The sequence below is a fragment of the Lithobates pipiens genome, unplaced genomic scaffold (assembly GCF_037356315.1).
Source record: "Lithobates pipiens isolate NorthernLeopardFrog02 unplaced genomic scaffold, aLitPip1_a1.2 Scaffold_16, whole genome shotgun sequence".
NCBI classification, from domain to species: Eukaryota; Metazoa; Chordata; class Amphibia; order Anura; family Ranidae; genus Lithobates; species Lithobates pipiens.
The window spans coordinates 347,132,983-347,159,223 of record NW_027507748.1 but is presented as its reverse complement, the minus strand read 5'-3'; the positions used below and the strand labels follow the sequence as shown (position 1 = coordinate 347,159,223).

At 41.0% G+C, this 26,241-nt stretch overlaps 1 protein-coding gene across 4 annotated transcripts in view; it reads left to right on the top strand.

Annotated features, from left to right (window-relative positions):
- The window catches only part of LOC143982822 (ultra-long-chain fatty acid omega-hydroxylase-like), a 103,048-nt gene that overhangs the window by 26,164 nt on the left and 50,643 nt on the right, over positions 1–26,241 (top strand). Inside the window, exons 1-6 of one of the 4 annotated variants that reach the window (XM_077481846.1) lie at positions 6,187–6,356; positions 10,637–10,781; positions 18,554–18,607; positions 22,242–22,369; positions 25,119–25,240; positions 25,383–25,650. In XM_077481846.1, the coding sequence (XP_077337972.1) occupies positions 10,640–10,781; positions 18,554–18,607; positions 22,242–22,369; positions 25,119–25,240; positions 25,383–25,650 (714 nt within the window). In that variant the 5' untranslated portion in view covers positions 6,187–6,356; positions 10,637–10,639. Of the gene's footprint in view, positions 1–6,186; positions 6,357–8,269; positions 8,416–10,636; positions 10,782–15,588; positions 15,734–18,553; positions 18,608–22,241; positions 22,370–25,118; positions 25,241–25,382; positions 25,651–26,241 lie in introns of those variants that run through there. The other 3 variants (XM_077481845.1, XM_077481844.1, XM_077481843.1) reach the window with 3 other exon arrangements.

The window sequence follows — 26,241 nt, the reverse complement described above, 5'->3', positions numbered from 1 at the left end:
AAATCCCTGTCCTGCCCAGACCTGGCCATTTCTGTCTACAACAACGTACTGTCATCCTCCCTGGACACACTTGCTCTTCTTTCTTCACGCAGAACCAGGCCTCGAGTGCTACAACCCTGGCAAACAGATGACACAAGTCTCAAGAGATACATCTGTCCTCTTGAGCGAGCATGGCTTAAAACTATATCCCTTCAAGGCTTCATCCTGCCACTTTCAAATACAAATCTTGCCTCCACGATGCTAAACAAACCTTCTACAGCTCTCTCATAAAAACCCTCTCATCCAATCCTCGTCATTTCTTTTCTATCCTAAATTCTTTACTTTACCCCCCCCCACCCCCCACACTGCCTCCACCTACTAACTTACTTACTGCCCAGGAAATTGCCACAGGTCATTTCAAAAACAAGATTGACACAATTCGTGATGAGATCTCCAGTGTCTTGCTTTGTCTTCCAACCAACATACCACATTCAACAGCACTTTTTCCTTTGACCCTGTGACCACTGCAGGGCCCACCTCAAAACTTGCCCCCTGGACCCTGGCAACTCACAATTAATACGATCCCCTTCCTGGTTCATCCTAAACTCCCTAACCCACATCTTGGGTTAACCCACACCTGCTCAAACATGCACTGATTACCCCCATACTTAATAAATCCTCACTAGACCCCACCTGTTTGAATAACTTAAGACCCATCTCAATACTCCCATTTGCCTCCAAGCTTCTTGAACACCTTGTCCACACTGGTAACAACCTTTTTGATCCCCTACAGGCTGGCCTCTGCTTACAACATTCCACTGAAACTGCCCTACTGAAACTCACTAATGACCTAACTGCTAAAACCTACAGTCATCAATTTCAGCATACCTTCAGTGTCTTCTACAACACCATCTCCTCCACTCCTCGCCCTCTTTCTGTTTGAGTATCCCAAGGCTCTGTCCTCGAGCCTCTGTTATTCTTTCTCTACACCTCTTCCCTGGGCCAGTTCATAACCTCCCATGAATTCCAATGCCACCTCTATGCCGACAACACCCAGATCTATCCCTCTACTCTCCAGCTCACCCCCTCAATCTCCTCACATATCACAGATTTACTCATCGACAAATCTGTATGGATGTTGCACCACTTCCTCAAACTCAATCTTTCTAAAATTGGACTTGTAAAATGTCTTCCTCCCCAATCCTCCTTTTATGACTTTACCATTGAGATCAACAGCACATGCCACGGTGCTGGGTGTAATTATAGACTCTGACCTATCCTTCAGACCAACTTCCAATCACTAAACTTCCTAAACCTCCTTAATCACTGCAACATTTCCAGAATTTGCCCCTTCCTGACTAACAACATCACAAAACAACATATTCACTCCTTGGTTATTTCCTGCCTTGACTACTTACAAAAAAGTGCCTTTAAATCACCTCTTCTGTTACTCCAGTGTGGGACGTTAAAAAAAAGTCCTGCAAGCAGCATCTTTGAGGCGCTTTAGGAGGGGTGTATACACCGCTTCTAAAGTGCCTCTGCCTATTGAAATAATGGCTATTGCAGGTGCTGTTGACCCTTTTTTCGGCCGCTAGCAGGGGTTAAAAGCAGCCCACTAGCGGCCGAAAAGCATATCTAAAACGACAGTAAAGCGCCGCTAAAACTAGCATAGAATGCATTAAGATAAAAAAAACCTTCTGTCTTTACAACTCTTTTAATGCATTCTCTGCATTATGATAAAAAACCTTTTGTAATGAGGATCGCACCCAAAAACACTTTCCTGAGCCCAATCTCAATCCAGCACTGTGCACGTGAGCAGCGGCTCTCTCAGCTCTCTCCCTCCCCACAGGGCAGGTTGATAGCAGCAGGAGTCATTGGCCCCTGCTGCTGTCAATCAGATCCAATGAAGAAGGAACAGGGGGTTGGGCAAAGCCCCGCTGGCTGTGTCAATGGACACTGCCAGTAGGGCTTGGGAGTGTGCCCCCATGGGTACCCCTTAGCAAGCGGCATGCTGGGGGGGTCTTTGGAAGGAGGGAGGTGCCAAAATTAGCGGCAGGGGATCCGAGTAGATGAAGATCAAGGCTGCTCTGTGCAAAACCATTAAACAGAGCATGAAAGTATGACATGCTTATTATTTAAAAACAAAAAAATCTCCAAAGTTTTAAATATTATTATTCAGGATTTATATAGTGCCAACAGTTTACGCAAAGCATTACAACTTGAGGGTAGACAGTACAAATATAATACACTTTATTACACTGGGAATCAGAGAGCCCTGCTTGTTAGAACTTACAATCTAAAAGTTTAATATCACTTTAAACAATTAAAACTACACACACAGTAGTGGTATTTTAAATATTTTCCTATAAATATTTGATAAACATATTAAAGCATATATTAACCAATACAGCCACTTTTCTCAGCCTGCTAAAAAATGTTATCTTCAAATCATGGTACATTAGTGCGTCCAGAATATAAGTATGGTAAAATGTATATAGAAGAATAAGGAATGTGAATTTTTAACACACTACTGTACAGCAACTGCACTATACAACAAAACAATTTTTAGTAGTATTTAATAATAATTATCCCAAAAAAAGCAGACCGTGGAAATTAGAATGCAACCTTTACAGTGATGGTCAGGAAAGAAATGTCCTTGTATAATGGTAGAAGAGCCCCTATATATTGGTATTCAAGGAGAAAGTAGCCCCTTTCATTGTTAGTAGTGGGTGAAAGATCCCTCTGGAGACAGCTTAAAACATCATTGGTGTCAAGGTTTCTTAACTAAGAGATATCGCTCTACTGGTTCCACGCCCCTGGTTCTGCCAAATGTTGTTGGTGCCGGGTCTATGCAGGCACAGTCAGTCAGCACAGCAATCCACCAATGCTCATTGCCTAAAGTACAGTGATTAAACAAATCTTACTATATAAGTTGTTTTGTATGTATGCTACTTGTTTATCGATATGTAAGTTACCTGTTTATCGGCAGCCATCTCTTCTCTACAGCCATTTAAAGTGCGGAATTTACACAGCTTTTCCGTGCTTCCAGAGGCTGAGGTCACCCACTGAACAGCTCAGAGAGAGCTGTGTGTTACAGTATGTGAAACCTGAGTGGAGGGAATGAGCACACTCCCTCTACACAATCTTCTAAGGAAACATGCACAGCTGTGGCTGTCACACACCTACGGTGTGCTAGATGACCCCTTCGATGTCCCCTTTAATTACCTGTGGTCATCACAGCCTGTCATATATGACTCTTGCTTATAGCAGAGGAACAAGAGAGAAGACAGAAATCACACTTAGTGCTTTGGATTGAGGCAAGTAAACATTATAGAAGGTTGTTCTTTATTCATTTTTAATTTCAGAGGTTTACAACTACTTTAAGGAATACCTAGCAACCTCTAGAGCATGGGTGTCAAAATCAATTTAATCACAGGCCCATCAGCAGTATGGTTGCCCTCAAAGGGCCAGGTGTACCTGGGGTACACTACATATAGAGTGCATAGTTTAGGATTACGCTACCTGCAGAGCGCAGGAGTGTGTTATGTACAGGGTGCAGGGTTCAGGGGTACGCTATGTACAGAATGCAGGGTTTAGGAGTGCGCTATTTACAGAGTGCAGAGTTCCGGGGTGCGCTGTGTACAAAGTGCAGGGTTTAGGGTGCACTGTGTGCAGAGTGTAGGGTCTACAGGTGCAGAGTTCAGGGGTGTATAGTGTACAAAGTTCAGGGTGCAGGGTTTATGTCTGCGCTATGCACAGTGTGCAATACCAACCCCTCCCCAAAGCTTTGCTGTATCCCCAGTCACTCTTACCTCCCCCTATGTAGGCGGACCCAGTTCCAGCCAGAAACCACCCCTGCCAAAAACTGCTGATAACAGCCTATGTGTGCATGGATACATAGGATAACATGCTGGGGAGTTTACTGGCTGCAGAAAAAAAAACACTTAAAGCCAAAAACAGCAGCTGTAAAAACGTCCAGTGTGCATGGGGCTTATGGAGATCATTCTTTCTCTCACATTCAGGAGAGTTGTCCCCTGTCATGAGGGATCTGTTACATCCGGAAGCTGCTGAAAGCAAAGCCGTCTCTTGTAAACACAGAAGGCTTCTGTGTTTACAAGCGACAACATGGAGCAGGAACTGAAGGTGAGAGCCAGAGGTGGTGGAATAGAGTTCCGTCACGATCCAGCTGCGAAACTGGGTGAGAGGGCCTTGTGTTTGACATATGTACGTCTAGAGCAAGGGTCTCCAAACTACGGCCCTCCATTTGTTCAGGAACTAAAATTCCCATCATGCCTAGTCATGTCTGCGAATGTCAGAGTTTTACAATGCCTCATGGGACGTGTAGTTTGGCAACAGCTGGAGGGCCGTCGTTTGGAGATCCCTGGTCTAGAGGAACCCTAGAATTTCACAGAACCCTGTTGAAAAAGTCAGATATTGGGGCTTTGTACTCTTTTTCAATGTATGTATTTATTAAAGTATAAATCTGGACAAACTAATCTGTACACACATGCAAATAATGAATGCAGTGTAGTATTTTGAAGGACTTCAACAAGATAGTCTGGAGAAAAAAGTAACTTTACCACATGGGTAGCATTAGAGTTTGATAATATGTACAATTATATTTTGGCTTTGAGGTTGGCCGCTGCTAAAATTCTTCAGCATTACCATGGATTCTACAGATGTAGTAGTTCTGTTTTTTTTTTTTTGTTTCCTGCCATCATAATAGAATATAAAAGGGTAACAATTGTAAAGGAACATAAAATCAGATGAAAAAATGAAATGAGCAGTTGTGTAAAGTGTGAGATCAGCTATTTCATCAGCATGTAGTGCAGTGAAGCAAATTATTACATATACTTTTTGGGGTCACAAATACAATAACATGGTCTTCTCATTGTATACCAGTATACTTTCTAGAGAAGAACAATGTTGTAGATATCACTGGAAGTTACAGATAATCTGTAATTTTTTTAGCTTTCAATATAACCTTTTTAAGAAGTCTCTGTAAAAGTTATTTGCATACTAGGCATTTATTCTGTGTGTGTCAAACCTTAGCATGTTAGAGTCCCTGCGAGGTACAGAATACCTGTGCACCAGGCATATATTACTGAACGTGTAGGGCCCCAAACATGAGTACCAGCCGCTACAGCGCTCATCCCCTATCGGTTGCAACCGCATTAACTTTTGACAGGCTGCAGGCAGTGGAGCTGGATGCTGCACCTGTGCCTCCCTGGCACACTAAAGTTCAGGGATTGGACCCACATTGATCTAAACACCTAGTGTGCAAGGAGCCTAATATATTCAGAAAGTTAGCCTAGTTAACTATGTGCAGTGACTCTGCTGCATTTGCTCATATTCTTTTGAAAATGCTAGTTGCTTGAATGCGTCTGGCTTCAATAGTCACATACCTGGAACAAGCATGCTATAAATCAGTGTCAGAAAGTTTCAGAGTTTTCTTTATATTTGTTATAGACCAGAGACTCAGAAAGCATTGAAGGCAAAGCATCAGCATGACATCTCAGGAGCTAATGGAGAGGTCAGCAATGGCCGCTACCATTGTCATAAATTGAAAGAATCACTTTAACTGTAGACATTCAAAAGCATTCTACTGAATCTGTCAACAACAGACAAGAGAACAGTATAACATATTTAAAGGAGAATATCCGCGCTAACCAACAACCATTGATCAAACATGTGCATGTGTGCTAATTATATATATGAGTGATTTAGCACTCAGAAAACCAATAAAGGCTAAAAACACCATCAAAAGTAAAAAGGGAGGTGCTGCAACAAAAAAAAACCTGAATATGCGGCTTGTATATAGATATAAAAAGATTTCAATTGCGCAACCTAAATTAAATAAACCAGTGAGCAATCATGCTACAAACTTCAATACATGAACAAAGTAGACATTTCTAATTAGCTCCTGGTCTCCTTTCCCAGTGGAAGCCTTATATGGAGAAACGCGTCGGGTGGAGCCAAGGACTAGATGTACGGTGCAGCCAGCAGTAGTAGCTGCAATATTTATATCGATACACCACTTTTTTTTTTAAATATGGGGTTGCCTTTTTTACATACCCTTTTTTGAATGTCAACCATATGTGGACTTTCCTCCAATTTTTAATAAAGAAATTTCTTAGTGGAAAGCAATATTGCACTATATATTTTTTTCTTTGCCCTATACGGTGGATGGAGAGGGATTGTGGCGTGCTCATAGTCACTGAAGCAGAGGAAATGCTGTGTGCGATGTATTAACCGACACTGAGCAGGGAGAGATCGCTGTACACCTGAGTGGACAACCTTTACCGAGGAATCGGAAGGAAACATCGTCCAGTGTGGTGGGTCTACCCTTATACACGCCTATGTGATCTTTGGATCTGGTAAGCAGCCCACCTGATTATACCCTTTATTGTTTTGGCTTGTATTCATTGGAACAAATGTGGTGCTTTCATCTGAAGTGAAAAAAAGAACTTCTACTATTTTGCTACTATATGGCTACTTTTTACTATATCACTAAGGGTTTTCTGAAGCTGGAAACTCCGTCGATTCATTGTGTCAACTTACATTGACTCTCACTGAGAGTGATTTGTCTATATCAAGAACATTTTTGGACAGTGGACACTAGTGTGTAATAGATCAATTTATATATTTATTTGTTTATTTTTTTGTATATCTAGAGATACATTTATTTTATTGAGTAGCACAATTATTTAGTCACTGTTTTATTTGTTCACATATTGAAGTTTGTAGCATGATTGCTCACTAGTTTATTTAATTTAGGTTGCGCAATTGAAGTCTTTTTATATTTATAACAGTATAACATATACAGGCTTTTTCTTTCTTGCCATTAGTAAAAAAAAAATCTCTGATCTCCATCGTGTCATTTACAGCCTGAACAAGGATGGCGTGATCTTTGACTAGCTACTGCTTTATGGGTGTTTGACATCATTAGAGGTTGCAGAAAGCCTATTGTTTTCAATTATACAGACTTTTTTTCTTTCATATGTATATATAATGCATTAAAAAGGGCTATAGGTCCACTTTAACTTAACACACAGTCTGCTTCTGGTGAATCGGGCGATATGGTTGTCTGTTTTCTCTAAGGAAAGAGACAAAATAGAACAGAATAGCTTGATGCTCATGGCTTGTAGCTATATATAGCTACCAGATATTTACACCATTCAAACTTCTTTGTTCCCCAAGGTAATATGATGTTTGGTGACTTCTTTTGGGATCACAGCTCTGACTTTGCAGTGCATATATGTATGTACATACACATCCCTGGATCTTCCCGTTTACCAACAGACATTCCAGCAAAAAAAAAAAAAAAAAAATCAAATGGAGTGCTGCATGCTTTTCTGGATTATCTATGTCATAATCAATGATAAAACAAAGAACAAATGTGGCCATCATCCTAATGATGAATATGAATAATAAGGAGGTAATATGAATCTGCTAAAAAACAGTCAACATCCCTCTAGTACAGTGATGGCAAACCTTGGCACCCCAGATGTTTTGGAACTACATTTCCCATGCTGCTCAACCACATTGAAGAGTGCATGGGCATTATGGGAAATGTAGTTCCAAAACATCTGGAGTGCCAAGGTTTGCCATCACTGCTCTAGTATATGAAAATAAGGATATACCCTAATGGTGGGACTTTAAAGGCACAGAATGTAACAACAATTTTCTAAAAAATGTATTTTAATAAAAAAAAGAAAAGTATAATACAAAATTTAATACAATTTGTATAAAAACAATTAGAACTAGAGACACTAAACTAAAATGTAGCAAACGACAGCACTATATCATGTATGTGAAATTACATGAAACAAAAAATGTTGTTAATGGGTATAGTAGGTTGCATTAGTATATGCATTGGTATATGCAACCTACTATACCCATTGACAAAATTTTTAGTTTTGCGTCATTTCACATATATGATATAATGCTGTTGTTTGCTATGTTAGTTTAGTATGTCTAGTTCTGTTTTTATATGTATTCAATTTTGTATTATACTTTTCTTTTTTCATTACAATTCAATTTTTAGAAAATTGTTGTTACATTCTGTGCCTTTAAAGCCCCACCCTTAGGGGATATCTTTATTGTCATCATCCTAATGTTGATATTTTTAGATTAACAGTCTTCAGGGACAGACCGGAACTCCAGCCAATGATAAATTCTCAGGGTCACATGTCAGAATCTCAATTTAGAAAGTGGGTGTTTAGCTTCATCCCTCTCTAGCTCCAAGCATAACTTTTGATAAAGGAGGCAGACACTGATTATTCATTCCACTGAAGAAGAAAGAGGGAAACCATAAGTCAAGTCAAGATTTGCATAATAGAGCACTCTGGGTTTGTGTGGATCCCAATAGAAACATGGCAGAATTATTAAAGCATGCTAGCTAGCATTGAATTGCTAGTTCCTTTGTACCTAAAGGTAAGTATAGAGTCACTTTAAAATCATATTATTTTATTTTCTTCTTATTTTCTCTTATTTCTTTTATTGTCTACCTTTATGAAGTCACCTTTTTGCTCTTTTGCATTCATCTTCTTCAGCACCTGCAATTGTATCTGCATCTTGCTGTTCCTAAGCTTTCACCATGGCACCCCGGGGTGTTGTTCCCTCCTCAACTGTTCCTTGCGGTACACTATAGCTCTTACAAATTACAAGACACCTATCTAAGGCCCCGTCAGTACAGTGCAGTTTTCTGCATTGTATTTTTATGTGCGTTTTACACACATTTTTAGGTGATCTGCCATTAAACTATTTTAGAATGTGTGTTTTCATGCAGTGTTCATTTTGTAGAAAAAAGGAAAGGCAGTTAGCAGTAAAAACTACTTTTAGAGATGTACACAGCGGGGTTAATTTACTAAAGGGGTATACTTTAAATTTTGCATAGTGCATTTTTACTTAGTTTAGTGCAGGGATTCTTAAACTTCTTAATTTGAGGACCCAAATAAGAAAGTTACTGTGGGACCCACAAAAGAATTTTTAGCAAAATGTCTGCAAATCCTTACAAAACAAAACAAAAAAAATGTCTGTATAATAAAAACAAACACAAAAACAGTAAGGACCTATTTACTTGCGTTGCAGGAATGCATGGTTTTGCAGTGCAGATTACATACTTTGACGCATTGTGGTGCCATTCATATTGAATAGTACCCCAGCTCAATAAGGCAACATGCATGCATTTCAGCATGGTATAGTGTCTTGTGGTGTGTTAAACATGTTGTGGCACATCCGATTTTTAGGATGTTTAGGTGCATTGGCAGCCCATTTATTTCAACGGACTGCCTTAAGGTGTCACACAGCACAAATTCATGCAGCTCTGTATTCAGTATATAACAAGGGGACGTCAAGGATTGCACATGAGAAACACTGCAGGACATTACCTACAGTATACTAGTGGTATAATACTATCTATCTACCCACAGCTACTGCCTTACAAGCTGATTCTGCCTCAATCGACTTATCCATCTGGGTTTAAAACACTGTTTTTAATGCTTTTTGCCCTCCCATTAAAAATTCCATGCTCTGGGCAGCCTTTTTAGTTTGATAAAGAGGAATTCCAGGTATGGATATTTTATACATAATTACATTGCTTCAGCGTGCCCCAAAGTAAATATGTATATATCATACCAGGCCGATGCTCCAGGAAGCTGGAAATCACTAAGGTAGTGCAGTACTGAAGTGATCTCCATTTGCTTCTGGGTCCCATGTTAAGTGGCTGCCCTGCTGCATTGTGAACACCGGAGGGCGCTAGGCACAGGCTTTATTCAGAGAACACTTTGCATTTGCTGAAAGAATGCAAAGCATTCTTTGATTGGACAAGATAGAGAGCGTGATGTCACCACCCTACCTGGAATTCCTGTTTAATTTTAAAGCTTTCATTACAATGAAATTCCCCACCTAGAATGCATGACGGACGCTTTTCTCCATTTCTTTAAACTTTAGTAAAATCAAGAGAAATAAAGTCTTAGTTGTATTTTTTTTTTTGTTAGTAGTAGATTTTTCTAAGTAGCCCCAGGTCTCTTTCCTTCATAAATTTTTCTGTATAATTTCCTCCATTCCCACCTCCGCCACCACCCCTGCCTCGCACACATTGTAGCCGACCAATTATGCATTAACAAAAATCCTATTTTTTTTTAATTTTCCTTGCACATGATTGGGTATTCAAAAGTGAATATCAGTGTACCTCACTCAGTAAGCAAAGTGAAAATTCAATTTACAAAATGCACATGCTCTACTGGTAAATTATCCCCAGAATATTTTTGAATGACAGTGGTAATCCCAAATATCTTGTAGTGCCTGGTATTAACCAGGACCTTTACTTTTATAAATGACTGACATATCCACGTTAACAGTAATAAATTGATAAACTGGGGACCTTGATATTTGGTTTTAGAACCCTTTTGGAGTCCTGGTCTACAGGTTTCACAGCTCTGTATTATAATGATGTAAAGTAGTCTTAGGGGACCATCAGTCCATATTATAACATCTAGGGAAAAATATGTGTACATAAAGGGCATAAGTAGGGACCACCTGACCTTATCACTGGCCTTACACTGCTTATTAATGCTGATAATATGCTTGCACGCTAACCCATTTTCACTCCTCTGCAGTATAACCTTGCTTTGTGCCATATCATTGCTTTTAGATTATGCCAAATGAAGAGGGTATGAATGAAGTCAGCAAGCTAGTCACAGAATTTACCTACACTCTGAAGTCATGGTTTGGACCAACCTTGCCTATAATCTCGCTTGTTCATCCGGACACAGTTAAACCAATGGTAGCAGCTTCAGGTATTGTATCAAAGTCCCGAAGATGTATCACGGTTTCACCCACAGTAAATTTATTGTTTTTAAACTTAAATTAAGCTCAATAATGATGTTTACAGGTGTTGTTCGTTTGTGAATATTCCAGCTATGATTATAAAAACAATAAAAGAAAAAAACTGAAGACTTCCTTGGTTAGATACGTTACCCAAAGTTCACATCTTAGGCAAAGGTAGACTGACCTAGGTTGACAATAAGCAGCATTTTCTATACTGAAGCCATATCTTTTATATATCAAAATGTTCTGCACGGGTCCCAGTCAGAATATTGAGGTATCATTCCTTCAAATAAGCAAAGTTTTATACATTAACTTTTTATTCGTTCAGTGTCATATATTCCTAAATTGTATTCAGTGGACTTCAGGGAAAAATTGATGTAATATTCTAATTTTCACTGTAAATACTAATGTGTGCTCAAAAGTTTACATCTGGAGCAGACCCGTTGGAAACCTGCAACTTTGCGGTTGATTTACTAAAGCTACATTTTTACTAAACTGTGGGGGGCGTCACTGTGGAGGGGGGAGTGCTGGTGGGCCTGGGGAGTCTTACAACGTTTGTGTTCTTTAAAACATTTTTTTTACTTTTTAAATTTTTTTTACAGTTATTTTTAACTTTTTTACTATTATTTTTTTTTTTGGGGGGGTGGGGGGTCTTTGGTGAGATATCAGAGGTCTAAAAGACCCCCATATCTCTATTTTTGAGACAGAGAAAGGGACTGAAGATTTCCCTTTCTCTGTAGCACTTTACGTGAATGAATGGAATAGGGATTCCATTCATTCATGAAATGACAGTCTGATACATTGTAACACTCGCGGTTACAATGATCAGCTGTCAGTGGATATAGGAGCAATTTCTGCCTATATCCATTGTACAGGGGAGGGGTTGGTAAACACATGTTTACTAAGTCCTCCCCAAGCCCCAACTTCACCCCCACCCACATGGCTCCCTGCCGTGATCTCCAACCTGGCAGATCACAGAGACTTGTGCAGGGAGAAGCTGCAGGAGGCGAGAGGGAAGGAGAGATGCCTCTCAGAGCGGCCATGGATTGGGGGTGCGGGCAGGGTCATCTTAATCAGCGGTCTCTGCCCAGGAGCCCCAGGTGCATGGGGGGCCCCTGCACTTTACCTGTCCCCTTGTACTGCTCTTTCCCAAGCTCCTTCTTGCTTTGGGGGTGAATAAATATATTTTTCTGGGCCCCATCAGTTCAATAGAGGGGCCCAGGAGGTGGGAACTGAGGGACTGTTTTTTCATTTTCGGGGTGGAGGTACACTATCTTGCACCCAGCCGCATGCTCTAGAGTTCCCGGCTTAGCGGCTGCTATCTTTCTTCCCTAGTGTCAGTGTTTGACGTAGAGATCTGTAAAGTGCTGCGGCTGCTCAGCTCTTAAGCCGCGTACACACGTAGCCGGACTTCCCGCCAGAATGTCTGTCGGACTTTCCGAACGGGCTTCTTGCCCACACACGGCACTTTTTCAGTGGACTAATATGGCGTACTAAGTCCGCCGTACTATCCGCCCTACTTTTGAAATGAACGGACTCGCCCACACACGCGGAGGAAAGTCCGCTCATTTCGAGCGCGTCTCCAGGTAGGCGGGGCCCGCGAAGGATACGTCGCTGGCCCCGCCGCCTGGTATGGACTTAAAGGGGAACCCCAACGCCGAAAAAAAACGGCGTGGGGGTCCCCCCAGGTCCACATCAGACCCTTGTCCGAGCACGCTACCCGGCCGGCCTGGAAAGGGGGGGGCGAGCGAGCGCCCCCCCTCCCTCCTGAGCCGTACCAGGCCGAGTGCCCTCAACATGGGGGGTGCCTTGGGGAAGGGGGGCCACGCGGCCCCCCCACCCCAAAGCACCTTGTCCCCATGTTGATGAGGACAAGGGCCTCTTCCCGACAACCCTGGCCGTTGGTTGTCGGGGTCTGCGGGCGGGGGGCTTATCGGAATCCGGGAGCCCCCTTTAATAAGGGGGCCCCCGGATACCGGCCCCCACCCTATGTGAATGAGTTTGGGGTACAATGTACCCCTACCCATTCACCTGTAAAATAAAATACAAAAAAAAACACAACACACAAGGGTTAAAATAGTTTATTGCACAGCTCCGGGGGTCTTCCGTCTTCGGGGTCTTCTCACCGGACTCCTCCGCTATCTTCTTGTAGCTCTTTTACTAGCGGAGGAGCCCGGCTTTCTTCCTCGCCGCCGCCCTTCTTCCGACTTCGGGGGTCTAGTCCCCCTCTTCAGTTCTTCTGCCGGGACACCGCCCCTTCTTCTAGCTCTTTTACAGGCGGTGGCCCGGTCTTAAATACATAAATACACAAACATAAAAATATAAATAAACAAAAATGTATAAATTATTTCAAAAATTTATGGAAGCAATATATATGCAGAAACTATATGTTGCATTCTCCTGCAACTGCTAGGGGCATAGAACAGATATTTGTGAAATATTAACATATTCTCTGCAGAGATAAACATTTAGGAGGAGTGCTGCCAAGTACTGAAGGGGGGGGGGGGGTTACAAGTATTGTAAATAGAGAAGGGGAATGGTTTTAGATTAGGAAATTCATGACGTGCAATATGTCTTATGTGGTTTACTTATTATGGTGCCTTTGAGGGATGTTTTATATGGGACACACCAAGCGGCTGCTAAGGGTGTGGATCTCAGAACATTTGGCAAACATCCAGAAAGGATTCCAGTACCACAGTGTCTCCTTGCAAATGAATGATTAATAAATGAAATAAATGAATGCAAAGCATTCTCTGATTGGATGAGGTGGAGAGGCGGAGAAGTGATGTCATGCTGAGCTGCCGACCTTCTGTGTTATGAATGCAGCAGGGCATCTGGCAGGACCTAGAAGTAAGTGGAGTTCAGAAGATCGCTGTAAGTTATTGCTTTCATGTATTTTGTGCAAAGTGACAGATAATAAGAGGGAATGTATGCTATGTGTAACTGTATTTGAAAAGCCATTTTAAAATTGTCTATGTACAGTTGTATAACAAATATTTTCTGCTAGAACATACCGTACTAATAGCTATGAGTTCTATTTACTGTTTTAAATAATTATTCTATATGAAAGACAGCTGAAAGCCACATGGGAAGCACGTCTGTAAAAAATTACAGATGGAATCTCATTGGCTGGCATATAAACAAGACATCCACTAGGGTTTATAAATATGCTCAACTTTCTGGATCTGCGGACCTCTTATAGTACATGTAAACCCTGCCCGAATGACATTTACTTTGCCAAAGCACTGGTTATCATAAACTCATTTTTTTTTCTAAATACTGGTTTTACCATTTTTCATTCTTTATTACATATCAACACTGCTTATCTCCCGCAGCCTTGTTACGGCCATGTTCTCTCTACATGCATACACTCCAATAAAGGCTGGATGACATCTCTCAAGATGTTTTTTTTTTTATGGTGACAACAGTGGAACATGCCAATACAATGGGGTGATTTACTAAAACTGGGGAGAGCAAAATCTGGTGCAGCTTAGCATAGAAACCAACCAGCTTCCAGGTTTTTTGTCAAAGGTTGAACAAGCTGAAGTTAGAAGCTGATTGGCTACCATGCACAACCTGCACCAGATTTTGCACTTTCCAGTTTTAGTCAACATCGCTGTGTTTTGGCATGGCTGCTTCTAGCCCCTATTGGGAAAGCATGTGAAAGGGTAACAATGCAGGAGAACAATTGGAAGACTGGGAAAAAGTTCTCACCCTATAAATGAAAGTGCCTGCCACAGGCCTTCATGTCACAATCACCAGGTATTATTTTATTGACAGCTGCAAATATTAAAAGACTGAAAATAACTTTTGAAATTATTTTAACATGTTAAAGGGGTTGTAAACACTTGTGTTTTTTCGCCTTAAAGCGGAGTTCCATGCAGAAGTGGAACTTCTGCTCATTTGTCTCCTGTACCCCTCCAGTGCCACAATTGGCACCTTTCGGAGGGAGGGTATCCTACTTCCGGGTGTCCGGGCCGCGGCCCGTGACATCACCGCGGGGTTCCCTCCTCCTCTCCCTCCCAGTAGGAGAGAGGAGCGTGGCCTCGCGCATGTGCAGTAGGGTTCCCGACATGAAGCCGTATGGCTACATTGCCAGGTACCCATACCTGCAATGGCGGCAGCAGCAGCACCCGACAGCTGATGGAAGCATGCCGACACCGCTGGACTCCAGGACAGGTAAGTGTCTGTTTGTTAAAAGCTGGAAGCTGCAATATGTGTATCTGCTGGCTTTTCAATTTTTTTTTAGGGTAGAACACCACTTTAATGCATCCTATGCATTAGGGTGAAAAAACTTCTGACACTGACCCCCCCCCCCTCCAGTTTTATTTTACTCATTTGAGCCCATTCGTTCCCCCTACCTCTGTGGCCGGGGTTCTCGGCTCTTGATTAGATAGATTGATAGCAGTGCAGCCATTGTACCGCTGCTGTCAATCAAATCCAATGACGTAGGCGCCGGGGGCGGGGCCGAGTCTGGCATTCTGTGTCTATGGACGCAAATGCTGGACTCAGGAACCTCGAGGGAGAGCTCTTCTCCTAGGGGTTTTACCGATGTGGGGAAGAGTCGCGAGTGCTGTTGGGGGACCCCAGAAGACGATGATGGGGCCACTCTGTGCAAAACGAACTGCACAGTGGAGGTAAGTATGTTATGTTTGTTAAACGAGGGTTTACAACCCTTTTAAGGTTTATATGAGATTTTAGAAATTGGGTTTCCATATACTTTAAATGCGCATGCATGGCTGCTATCGATCTTACTGTTACTTCTCACCAATCTAGATCAAGGGTACAGAAGAAGGATTACTGGTGGCAAATGATCTGGTGAAGAAATATGTCTACGCCTGCTCCTGGTGGTTTAGCCTTTACTATCCTATCATCAGGCTTTTCCACCCCACTAGCATTAAGTCAGTCCTGCAGGTTCCAGGTAGACAATTTTTATTCAAGTCTCCTGTGTCACTGTCACCTGCTTCAGTTTATGTGCTTTGACTTTTTCCAGCTGGTGCGCATACTGAACAGACATTCATGCTAGTAGAATACATTGCAATGCACTTGCATGAAAAATATTACAAGTGTGCTTAGTTGTGCTTACAGTGCAAAATACAAATTCCTGCAAATTGCAGGTAGTGCTTATGCTGCACTGCGCGACACCTACTTACTCTTAGCTTCACCCTTACTTTTGCACTTTTACCTCTGCTGCCAAAGGTGTAAATAAAGTGAAAATAAATCAGATCAGGACATCCTCTACTTTGCTACATACCTTCCACATATTGTCCCTTAATTGAATGCATGATGACATGGAGATCAGTGTGTTTTTCCCTCATCTTTAGTTTCCATAACTAAATTTTGTAATGAGACTTGACGGAGATCCACCTTGAGGGTAGATTGTGGGGTGGCACTGTGTTGGGCATTGTTGGGCTGTGTTTAGGCTACCCCCACCACAAGACAAGGGAAAAAAAAAAAAGTGCTGTGTGCGATACTTTTTTGTACTTTTGAGATTTCAATAAAGTTTTAAAAAAAACTGTTAACAGTGTAAAGCGCAGCACTGCAATGCAAACCAGCCGCTGCGATTGATGTGAATGTACCCTAAAGGAAACCTGTACTTTATAAAATACTAGTTCACTGACTGTCATTCTGTTCAGTTAAGCTGGGTTCACACGAGTGCGAATTGAATGCAGGTTTTTCCCGCATCCAATTTCGCATAGCAGGAGAATGTGACTGGCTCTCTATGGAGCCGGTTCACATATCTCCACAGCAGGCCTGGTATGTTTTGTAGGAAAAACATGTGCCTTTTTTGGTCCGTTTCAGGTCCGAATTTAGCCCAAATTTTGGCTGAAATCGGACTTGAAAGCAGCACACACCGAACCCTGCTGTGCGACGGATGCGGCGATGGTGTGAACCGAGCCTTAGCTTCAATACTCTCACTGATCCACAACAAGTATGCAGAGTAGGAGCTCTATCTTTAAACTGGCCATACTCTAAAAAAATACATTTGTTAAAATTTTATTTTCAACTTTGAAAGTTTTGTTTCAGGAACATTCATTTTAGATTCGCTAGTGGGTCAGATTGGCATTCATATTCTACTATAAGGCTGTATAAAAAGGGTGTGGCTCTACCTCCAAAAGATACATATAATACTCTACTAAAATCCAATTGGGAATCTAATACCTCTGATTATATATAGAATATAACTAAAACATGATTAACAATCAGCTTCAAAAGAATATACAATCAAGAAAAAATCTAATAAAAAAAATCAAAGCACCGTGATAAAACGTGAAAGTGTTCAAAAATATTGTGAGAGATGCAGTTCTAAAGGTGATAAGAGTTTCAAATCACCCAAAAATATATGTGGGGTGTTCACACTCACCAGCACTTTTTGTAAAAAAAAACTCAAGGTTGGTAGATATCTCTACACCAGCAACACAGGTGATGATAATTCCTTATTCTTTGTTATACTTCAGGCAATCATGCTCAAAGAAAAAACATAGGAGACACAACAAAGGAACAATTATAGCATACAAGCTTAATAGCAGGAGCTAATGCAGGTTAGAAAAACAATGCCCACTCACATTTGAAAGTGCTATGTGCTAGCACCAACATCAGCAGAAACAGAATGCCGAGTGTACTTCGGCTAGACTCGGCTCCACTCGCAGTACCGCCCCTGACTGTGAGCAGAGCCGAGTCTAGCCTAAGTACAATCAGCTTTCTGTATGTCGCGGTGCTCGCTCCTCTCCTCTCACAGTCAGTGGAGATCGGCGCCAATTTTAAATGCTGCAAAGAGACTAGCAATGCCTGAAAGACACTGGGCAGTGCTGCAAAGGCACTGGGCATGGCTGCAGTTGGACACTGGGCCAGGCTGCAATGATGGACAAGGCTGCAGATGGACACTGATAAGGATGCATTGATGGGCATTTAAATGTACATTTTTTTTCCTTAAACTTCCCTACTAAAATTTTTTTCCTTAAAATTCCCGCCTAAACTTGGGGTGCGTGTTATACGCCGATAAATACGGTATATATTTCTAAGTCATTTTCTAGCAAAAAAAAATAACAGTTTTTAACTTGTAAATACCAAATATCAGGCTTTCTGCTGCTTATCAACTCATATGCAACATTTGTTATGTTTTTTCTTTTTTAGTATCTGCTTGCATCATAATACTTGCTTGTTTATCGTGTATGTTTTGTATATTGATGTGCCCTGGCCACTTTGATTCAAATACCTCACAGCTGACCCATTCTTCCACAACATGACTGCATGTGATTACTATTTATAATTGGTACCCCAAATTACAAAGATATAATTGTAATACAGATTTGTAATTGTAAAACACACAATTCACACCATAATGTCTGAGTACCAAGAGGTTTCTCTTTAGTCTACTACTTTTGGTAGCTGACATCTACTTCGCTAGACCTCCCAACACTTTTTATAACTCCTTCCATACATCCTCTGTAATAATACAAATGATACATCTGCCTCTTGTGCTCTTTCTACCTCCCATAGCAAGTATTCTATAACATGCACTGAAAATTTGAACAGTCCACTATTTAGGCCCTTCCTATTGAAGCAAACTGACTTGTTCATGAGTTATGTACTTAGTACATTTAATAAATAATCAATGAGCATATACTACTTTTGCAGTAATGCCTCATTGCTGAGCAGAAGCTATACAAATTTGAATGACTTGTTAACTTTATTGGTATGCAATAGACACTTACAGAGGTCTGTTATTCCTATTTTTCAGCTCTCATTGCCCCAAAAGATGAACTGTTCTATGGCTTTCTAAGACCCTGGCTAGGTAAGTTTTCAATTATATTTTTTTCTTTTAGAATAATGTGTGTGGGTGTGTATGTGTGTGTGTGTGTGTGTGTGTGTATATATATATATATATATATATATATATATATATATATATATATATATACAGTGCTTTCAAAAAGTATTACTGCGCCTTGAAATTTTCCACATTTTGTCATGTTACAACCAGAAACGTAAATGTATTTTATTGGGATTTTATGTGATAGACCAACACAAAGTGGTACATAATTGTGAAGTGGAAGGAAAATGATAAATGGTTTTCAATTGTTTTTACAAATATGTGAAAAGTGTGGTGTGCATTTGTATTCAACTCCCCCGAGTCAATACTTTGTAGAACCTCCTTTCACTGCAATTACAGTTGCAAGTCTGTTTGGGAATATCTCTACCAGCTTTGCACATCTAGAGAGTAAAATTTTTTCCCATTGTTTTTTCAAAATAGCTCCAGCTCAGTCAGATTTGATGGAGAGTGTCTGTGAACAGTAATTTTCAAGTCTTGCCACAGATTCTCAATTGGATTTAGGTCTGGACTTTGGCTGGACCATTCTAACACATGAATATGCTTTGATCTAAACCATTCCATTGTAGCTCTGGCTGTATGTTTAGGGTCGTTGTCCTGCTGGAAGCTGAACCTCTGCCCCAGTCTCAAGTCTTTTGCAGACTCTAACAGGTTTTCTTCTAAGACTGCCCTGTATTTGGCTCCATCCATCTCCCCATCAACTCTGATCAGCTTCCCTGTCCCTGCTGAAGAAAAGCATCCCTACAACATGATGCTGTCACCACCATGTTTCACAGTGGGGATGGTGTGTTCAAGGTGATGTGTAGTGTTAGTTTTCCGCCACACAGCGTTTTGCTTTTAGGTTAAAGAGGTCAATTTTGGTCTCATCGGAGCACCTTCTTCCACATGTTTTTTATGTCCCCCACAGGGCTTCTCACAAACTGCAAACAGGACTTCTTATGGCTTTCTTCTTGACACTCTTCCATAAAGGCCAGATTTGTGACATGTGCGACTAATAGTTGTTTCGTGGGCAGATTCTCCCAGCTGAGCTGTGGATCTCTGCAGCTCCTCCAGAGTTACCATGGGTCTCTTGGCTGCTTCTCAGGTTAATGCTCTCCTTGCCCGGCCTGTCAATTTAGGTGGATGGCCGTGTCTTGGTAGGTTTGCAGTTGTGCCATACTCTTTTCATTTTCGGATGATGGATTGAACAGGTCTCCACGAGATGTGTTAAAGCTTGGGATATTTTTTTATTACCTAACCCTGCTTTAAACTTCTATACAACTTTATCCTTGACCTGTCTGGTATTTTCCTTGGCCTTCATGATTCTGTTTGTTCACTAAGGCTCTCTAACAAACCTCTGAGGGCTTCTCAGAACATCTGTATTCATACTGAAATTAAATTACACACAGGTGGACTATTAACTAATGACTTCTGAAGGCAATTGGTTCCACTAGGTTTTAGTTATGGTTATCAGAGTAAAGGGGACTGAATACAAATGCATGCCACACTTTTCCTATATCTATTTGTAAAAAAAAATTAAAATAATTTATCATTTTCCTTCCACATTACAATTATGTGCCACTTTGTGTTGGTCCATCACATAAAATCCCAATAAAATACATTTACGTTTTTGGTTGTAACATGACAAAATGTGGAAAATTTCAAGGGGTATGAATACTTTTTCAAGGCATTGTATATATACAGTATCTCACAAAAGTGGAGTACACCCCTCACATTTTTGTAAATAATTTATTATATCTTTTCATGTGACAACACTGAAGAAATTACACTTTGCTACAATGTAAAGTAGTGACTGTACAGCTTGTATAACAGTGTACATGTGCTGTCCCCTCAAAATAACTCAACACACAGGCATCAATGTCTAAACTGCTGGCAACAAAAGTGAGTACACCCCTAAGTGAAAATGTCCAAATTGGGCCCAAAATGTCAATATTTTGTATGGCCATCATTATTTTCCAGCACTGCCTTTACCCTCTTGGGCATGGAGTTCACCAGAGCTTCACAGGTTTCCACTGGAGTCCTCTTCCACTCCTCCATGATGACATCACAGAGCTGGTGGATGTTAGAGACCTTGCGCTCCTCCACCTTCCATTTGAGGATGCCCCACAAGTGCTCAATAGGGTTATCATGTTGGAATACTGCCCTGCGGCCCAGTCTCCAAAGGGAGGGGATCCTGCTCTGCTTCCATATGTCACAGTACATGTTGGCATTCATGGTTCACTCAATGAACTGTAGCTCCCCAGTGCTGGCAGCACTCATGCAGTCCCAGACCAGGACACTCCCACCAAAATGCTTGACTGTAGGCAAGACACACTTGTCTTTGTACTCCTCACCTGGTTGCCACCACACACGCTTAGCACCACGCTTAGCACCACCTGAACCAAATACGTTTATCTTGGTCTCATCAGACCACAGGACATGGTTCCAGTAATCCTTGTCCTTAGTCTGTTTGTCTTCAGCAAATTGTTTGTGGGCTTTCTTGTTCATCGTCTTTAAAAGAAGCTTCCTTCTGGAACAACAGCCATGCAGACCAATTTAATGCAGTGTGCTGCGTATGGTCTGAGCACTAAAATTAAAAGTTTTGGGACTTTAAATAAGGCAGGCAATAACACAAATATAAATGGTGACACATTTATTGACATGGGCATAAAACCATATAACAATAGGTAAGTACATAAAGGGTAATAATCCTTTAGCAAACAGAACACAACATGAATAGCAAAAAACAAAATTGCACATAAATGGAACCATAGTATAAAACAAATTGTATCACGTCACGAAAACAGTGTACAATGTACATAGATGTAATAGAGTAAAACCATATTGGATACAAATGTGATGCTAATAAAGCCATGTGTGGAATAGAGGCTGCATCATGTGAAGTTCTGCGTGTTTCATCTATAAATAGGACTGATCAGGAGTGGATGCTACAAATATCTGTAAAGAATGTAAAAAGGTTTAAGGAAAAGTATTATGGTCTAGATGGAAACCCATATTATGGGAGAGATGTGAAAAGGAATAAATGGTCTAACCCAAAAGATTTACATCCCATTGAAAGTTCAACTTACTGATACTGAGTCGCCATGTGTCTACACCGGGAGATGAGGTGTTGGGATCTGCACGAGCACCTGACACAAGTACAGGCGTCCCCAGCAGGATATGGGGAAGCTCGTACGTGTGCCCGGTGTTCCTGCAGAAACTTGGGCCCAATTTGGAATTTTTCACTTAGGGGTGTAATTACTTTTGTTGCCAGTGGTTTAGACATTAATGGCTGTGTGTTGAGTTATTTTGAGGGGACAGCAAATGTACACTGTTATACAAGTTGTATACTCACTACTTTACATTGTAGTAAAGTGTCATTTCTTCAGCATTGTCACATGATAGGATATAATAAAATATTTTAAAAAAGTGTGAGGGGTGTACTCACTTTTGTCAGATACTATATGTATCATATATATATCTGTACTATGGAATGATATCTAAGGCTCATTGATAAATAAAATAATGATGAGAGACAGATAAATGAAATGGCATGCAGAATAATGAGGTGCATTTACTCAAACACATTTTTTTTTTCATGTGATGTTTTATCATTTAGGAGATGGTCTTCTTCTCAGTCGTGGGGAGAAATGGGGGCGGCACCGACGTCTTTTAACCCCTGGATTTCATTTTGATATCCTAAAAAATTATGTTACTATCTTCAACCAAAGCACTGATATCATGCATGTAAGTTCAAACTTTCCGTAATATCTGCAGTATCACAACTTTCTATGTGGTAGGTCATTGGTTCTCAACCTGGAGTATGCATGCTCCTGGAATTACATTGACAAATGACATTGGACATCTGAGGGACTGCTTTTAGTATGATAGATCAGTGAGAACTGGTGCAAGGGTCATAATGTGATCCTTACAAAAAAAAAAGAGAGAAAGAAAACAAATGCAGCCACCTTATTTGAGGATTGGTAAGCTGAAAAATAATAATTTCCGGACTTTGAATTTAACCGCTTCAGCACCGAAAGATTTGGCTGCAGCATGACCGAGCCATTTTTTTGCGATTCGGCACTGCGTCGCTTTAACTGACAATTGCGACTTTGCAACCAAACAAAATTGATATCCTTTTTTTATCACAAATAGAGCTTTCTTTTGGTGGTATATTTTTTGCACTATAAACAAAAAAAGAGCGTCAATTTTGAAACAAACACAATATTTTGTACTTTTTGCTAAAATAAATATCCCCATTTTTTTTTTAAAAAAGCAAATTTTTTTTTTCAGTTTAGGCCGATATGTATTCTTCTACAAATTTTTGGTAAAACAACTTGCAGTAAGCGTATATTGAGTGGTTTGCGTGAAAGTTATAGCGTCTACAAAATAGAGGCTAGATTTATAGCGTTTTTATTATTTATTTTTTTACTAGTAATGGCAGCGATTTTTATCATGCTGTGACATTTTTGGGACCATTTATACAGCGATCAGTGCTATAAAAATGCATTGATTACTGTATAAATGTCAGTAGCAGTGAAGGGGTTAACACTAGGGGGCGATCAAGGGATTAATTGTGCTCCCTGGGAGGTGATTCTAACTGCAGGGGGAGGGGACTGACCTAGAGGAAGTGATGGATCGTGGATCCTAGCTAATAGAAACACACGATCTGTCACTCCGGTCAGAACAGGGATTTGTGTGTTTACACACACTCGTCCCTGTTCTGTGTCTCCTGCTCACGAGCGTTCGTGGCCATTGGTCATCGTGACCATCGGCCACGAGCATCGGCACCCCCGCGTTCACGTGTACCTGCTATCCCGATCCTGCGAACCTACGTATAGCTACGACGGTTTGCAAGATGGTGCCGAAATTTGGAAGACCTATACTCTTTTTTTTTTTTTTTTTCTGTAAGGGCTTGATTACAGGGCATTTGCGGTTGGGAAAACATGCAGTTCAGCTGTGTTTTTACCACCCCCAACAACTCTCCCTTAAAGTGTCACTAAACCTGGTTGATCCTACCGCTCTCTATCTCCATCTTCTTTTCATCTCCCCAATTCAGCTAGGGATTTTGCAGCTGTGGTGGCAACTCTGCACATGCTCAGTTTTCAGTGAGTTTCTATGCTGAGCATTTCCTTCCTATCAGAGCAGCCCATGTGACTATACAGTCCCACAAGTGGGTGTATACACAGTGGTAAATGACAGCCCACTCCATCCCTCCTCCTCTATGCTCACTAGCCAGCTAAACACAATGGGGATGGGATATTACATGTAGATTAATGGAGGCCTCACCTCCCTCTTATTCTAAGACACAAACTGGAGGGGCGTGACTGGCAGAAATCCACCCACATCATGTTATTTCCACAAAATAATAAAGATTTGATTTCAAAAATATATTTGTATGATAATTTAAAACTGTTTATTGATATTATTTATTTATTTTTACCCAATCCAAAGGCAATTTTTTTATTTTAAATATATGACCAGCAGCAGAGGACTAGAAGCTCCTCCTGCTTAGGTTTCCCTGCAGACAGGCTGGGAAAGATCTGGGTCATGACAGCTGTATATTGATTAGGAAAAAGGTACTTAGATGTGCAATTGCAATGGTGGAGCAACACAAGGCTTCCTATACCCTCCAATACAATTTAACAAGTATATTAGGCCCCTTTCACACGGGCGGATAGAATTGTGCTTTTAGCTGCGGACAGATGACGTTATCTACCGCAGCTAAATGCACACAATGCTTTCCTATGGCCCCATTCACACACTGCGTTTAGTGACGGTTTTGTTACATGCGGTTTTGTGCAGATAGAAAAAATAAAGTTGACTGCATCCAGAAACGATTTACTGCAGCTATCTGCACATAACTGCAGGTAATCATAGTGTACTATTTCTCCTGCAGATAGCAGCGGCAACAAAGAAAGAAAAACAATAGAAAGCACATCAGAAATGGCAAGAATTTTCCAAACACAGCTAAACGCAGCTAATCGCAATGTACAACTGCAAGTGAACGCTGTGCTAGGATTCTCTGAATTTCAGAATAACAAAACATGCTTTTAACAGCAGCAGAACAGCCGCCCGTGTGAAAGGGGCCTTAAGGATTGGATGGGCTTGTCTCCTTCAGCCTTCCAACAACCTGCAACTTACATGTGGAGTTTCTCAGGCTTTTCAGCAAGAATTTTACTCTCTAACATGCCCACTGAAAGAAACCCATTCAAGTGAATAGGAGGTGGTTTGGGCTTTTGGGGGGTAAAACACATGGTAAGGAGGCGGTATAATACCTTCCAGCAGCCTGTCAAATGCCCTCTGAAAAGTGATCCACCGCAGATCAGCATTGTGTACTTTGGTAATGCACCTGAATTAAAGACCAGTTTAGCTTCACTCTAGTTCTATTCCTATATCCAAGAACATACAATTTTATAAACCCCCCAGTGTAGTTTTACGCAATGGTGACTATTCCACTTGTGACTAGCACTAATCACTGATTGTTTTCCCACAGGCTAAATGGCGCAGGATGTGTGTAGGAGGCCCAGTGTCAATGGATATGTTTGAACAAATCAGTCTGATGACGTTGGATTCCCTTCTGAAGTGCACATTCAGCTATGATAGTGACTGCCAAGAGTAATAATACCTTTAATTTTTCCAGAATGTTTTAAAAAAAATTTACATATACATTGTAATACATAGTAATACATTACTACATTAATACCTTGCTAAAAGGAAATGTTGCGCAATAAGCCTTTTCTTTATATCCCAATTGTAGGAAACCAAGTGATTATATTGCGGCAATTTATGAGCTCAGCTCCCTGGTGGTGAAACGTGAACACAATCTTCCACACCATTTTGATTTCATTTACCGATTCTCCTCCAATGGAAGAAAGTTCAAACGAGCATGCAAAATTGTACACGATTTTACTGCAGGTGTGGTACAACAGCGGAAGAAAGCACTACAAGAAAAGGGGGCAGAGAATTGGATAAAGTCCAAGCAAGGGAAGACCACAGATTTCATTGATCTCCTGTTACTATCAAAGGTGTGAAAGAAGTTTCAGAGCTTATATATCTAGTACTTCCAAATTAACACCCCATTCACACTTGTCATGTGACTTTGAACATCAAAGTCGCATGACAAGTCATACCCCATGTTTTCCAATGATAACCGTTCATATATGTGCAACCTAAAGTAGTTCATACACTACTTTGGTCTGACGTACATGTAACTTGAGGGCCATAGACTTCAATGTTAACCCTCAAAAGCTGTACCTGAATGGTTTACATGCAACAGTGGTGCAACAGTGGCGCAACAGTGAGTCCAACTTTGCAGAACAAGTCACATCCAAGTCGCACCTATTCAAAGTTTTACTCCAAAGTCGACCAACTTTGGAATTGTACAAGTGTGAATGGAGCCTTAAGCCTTGTACACACGGTACGATTGTTGGAGAACTGATCGTCTTATTTTTGTCAAAAAGGCATGTGCCAGGATCTTGTCTTGCATACTAACATTAGACAAATTGTCGCGCCACAAACACGAACGTAGTGATGTACTACAAGGAATTTCAGCTCTTGAGCACCTCCCTTCTGATAATTTTGGTTTGGTGAGCACTGATTCCGAGCAGGGATAGTAT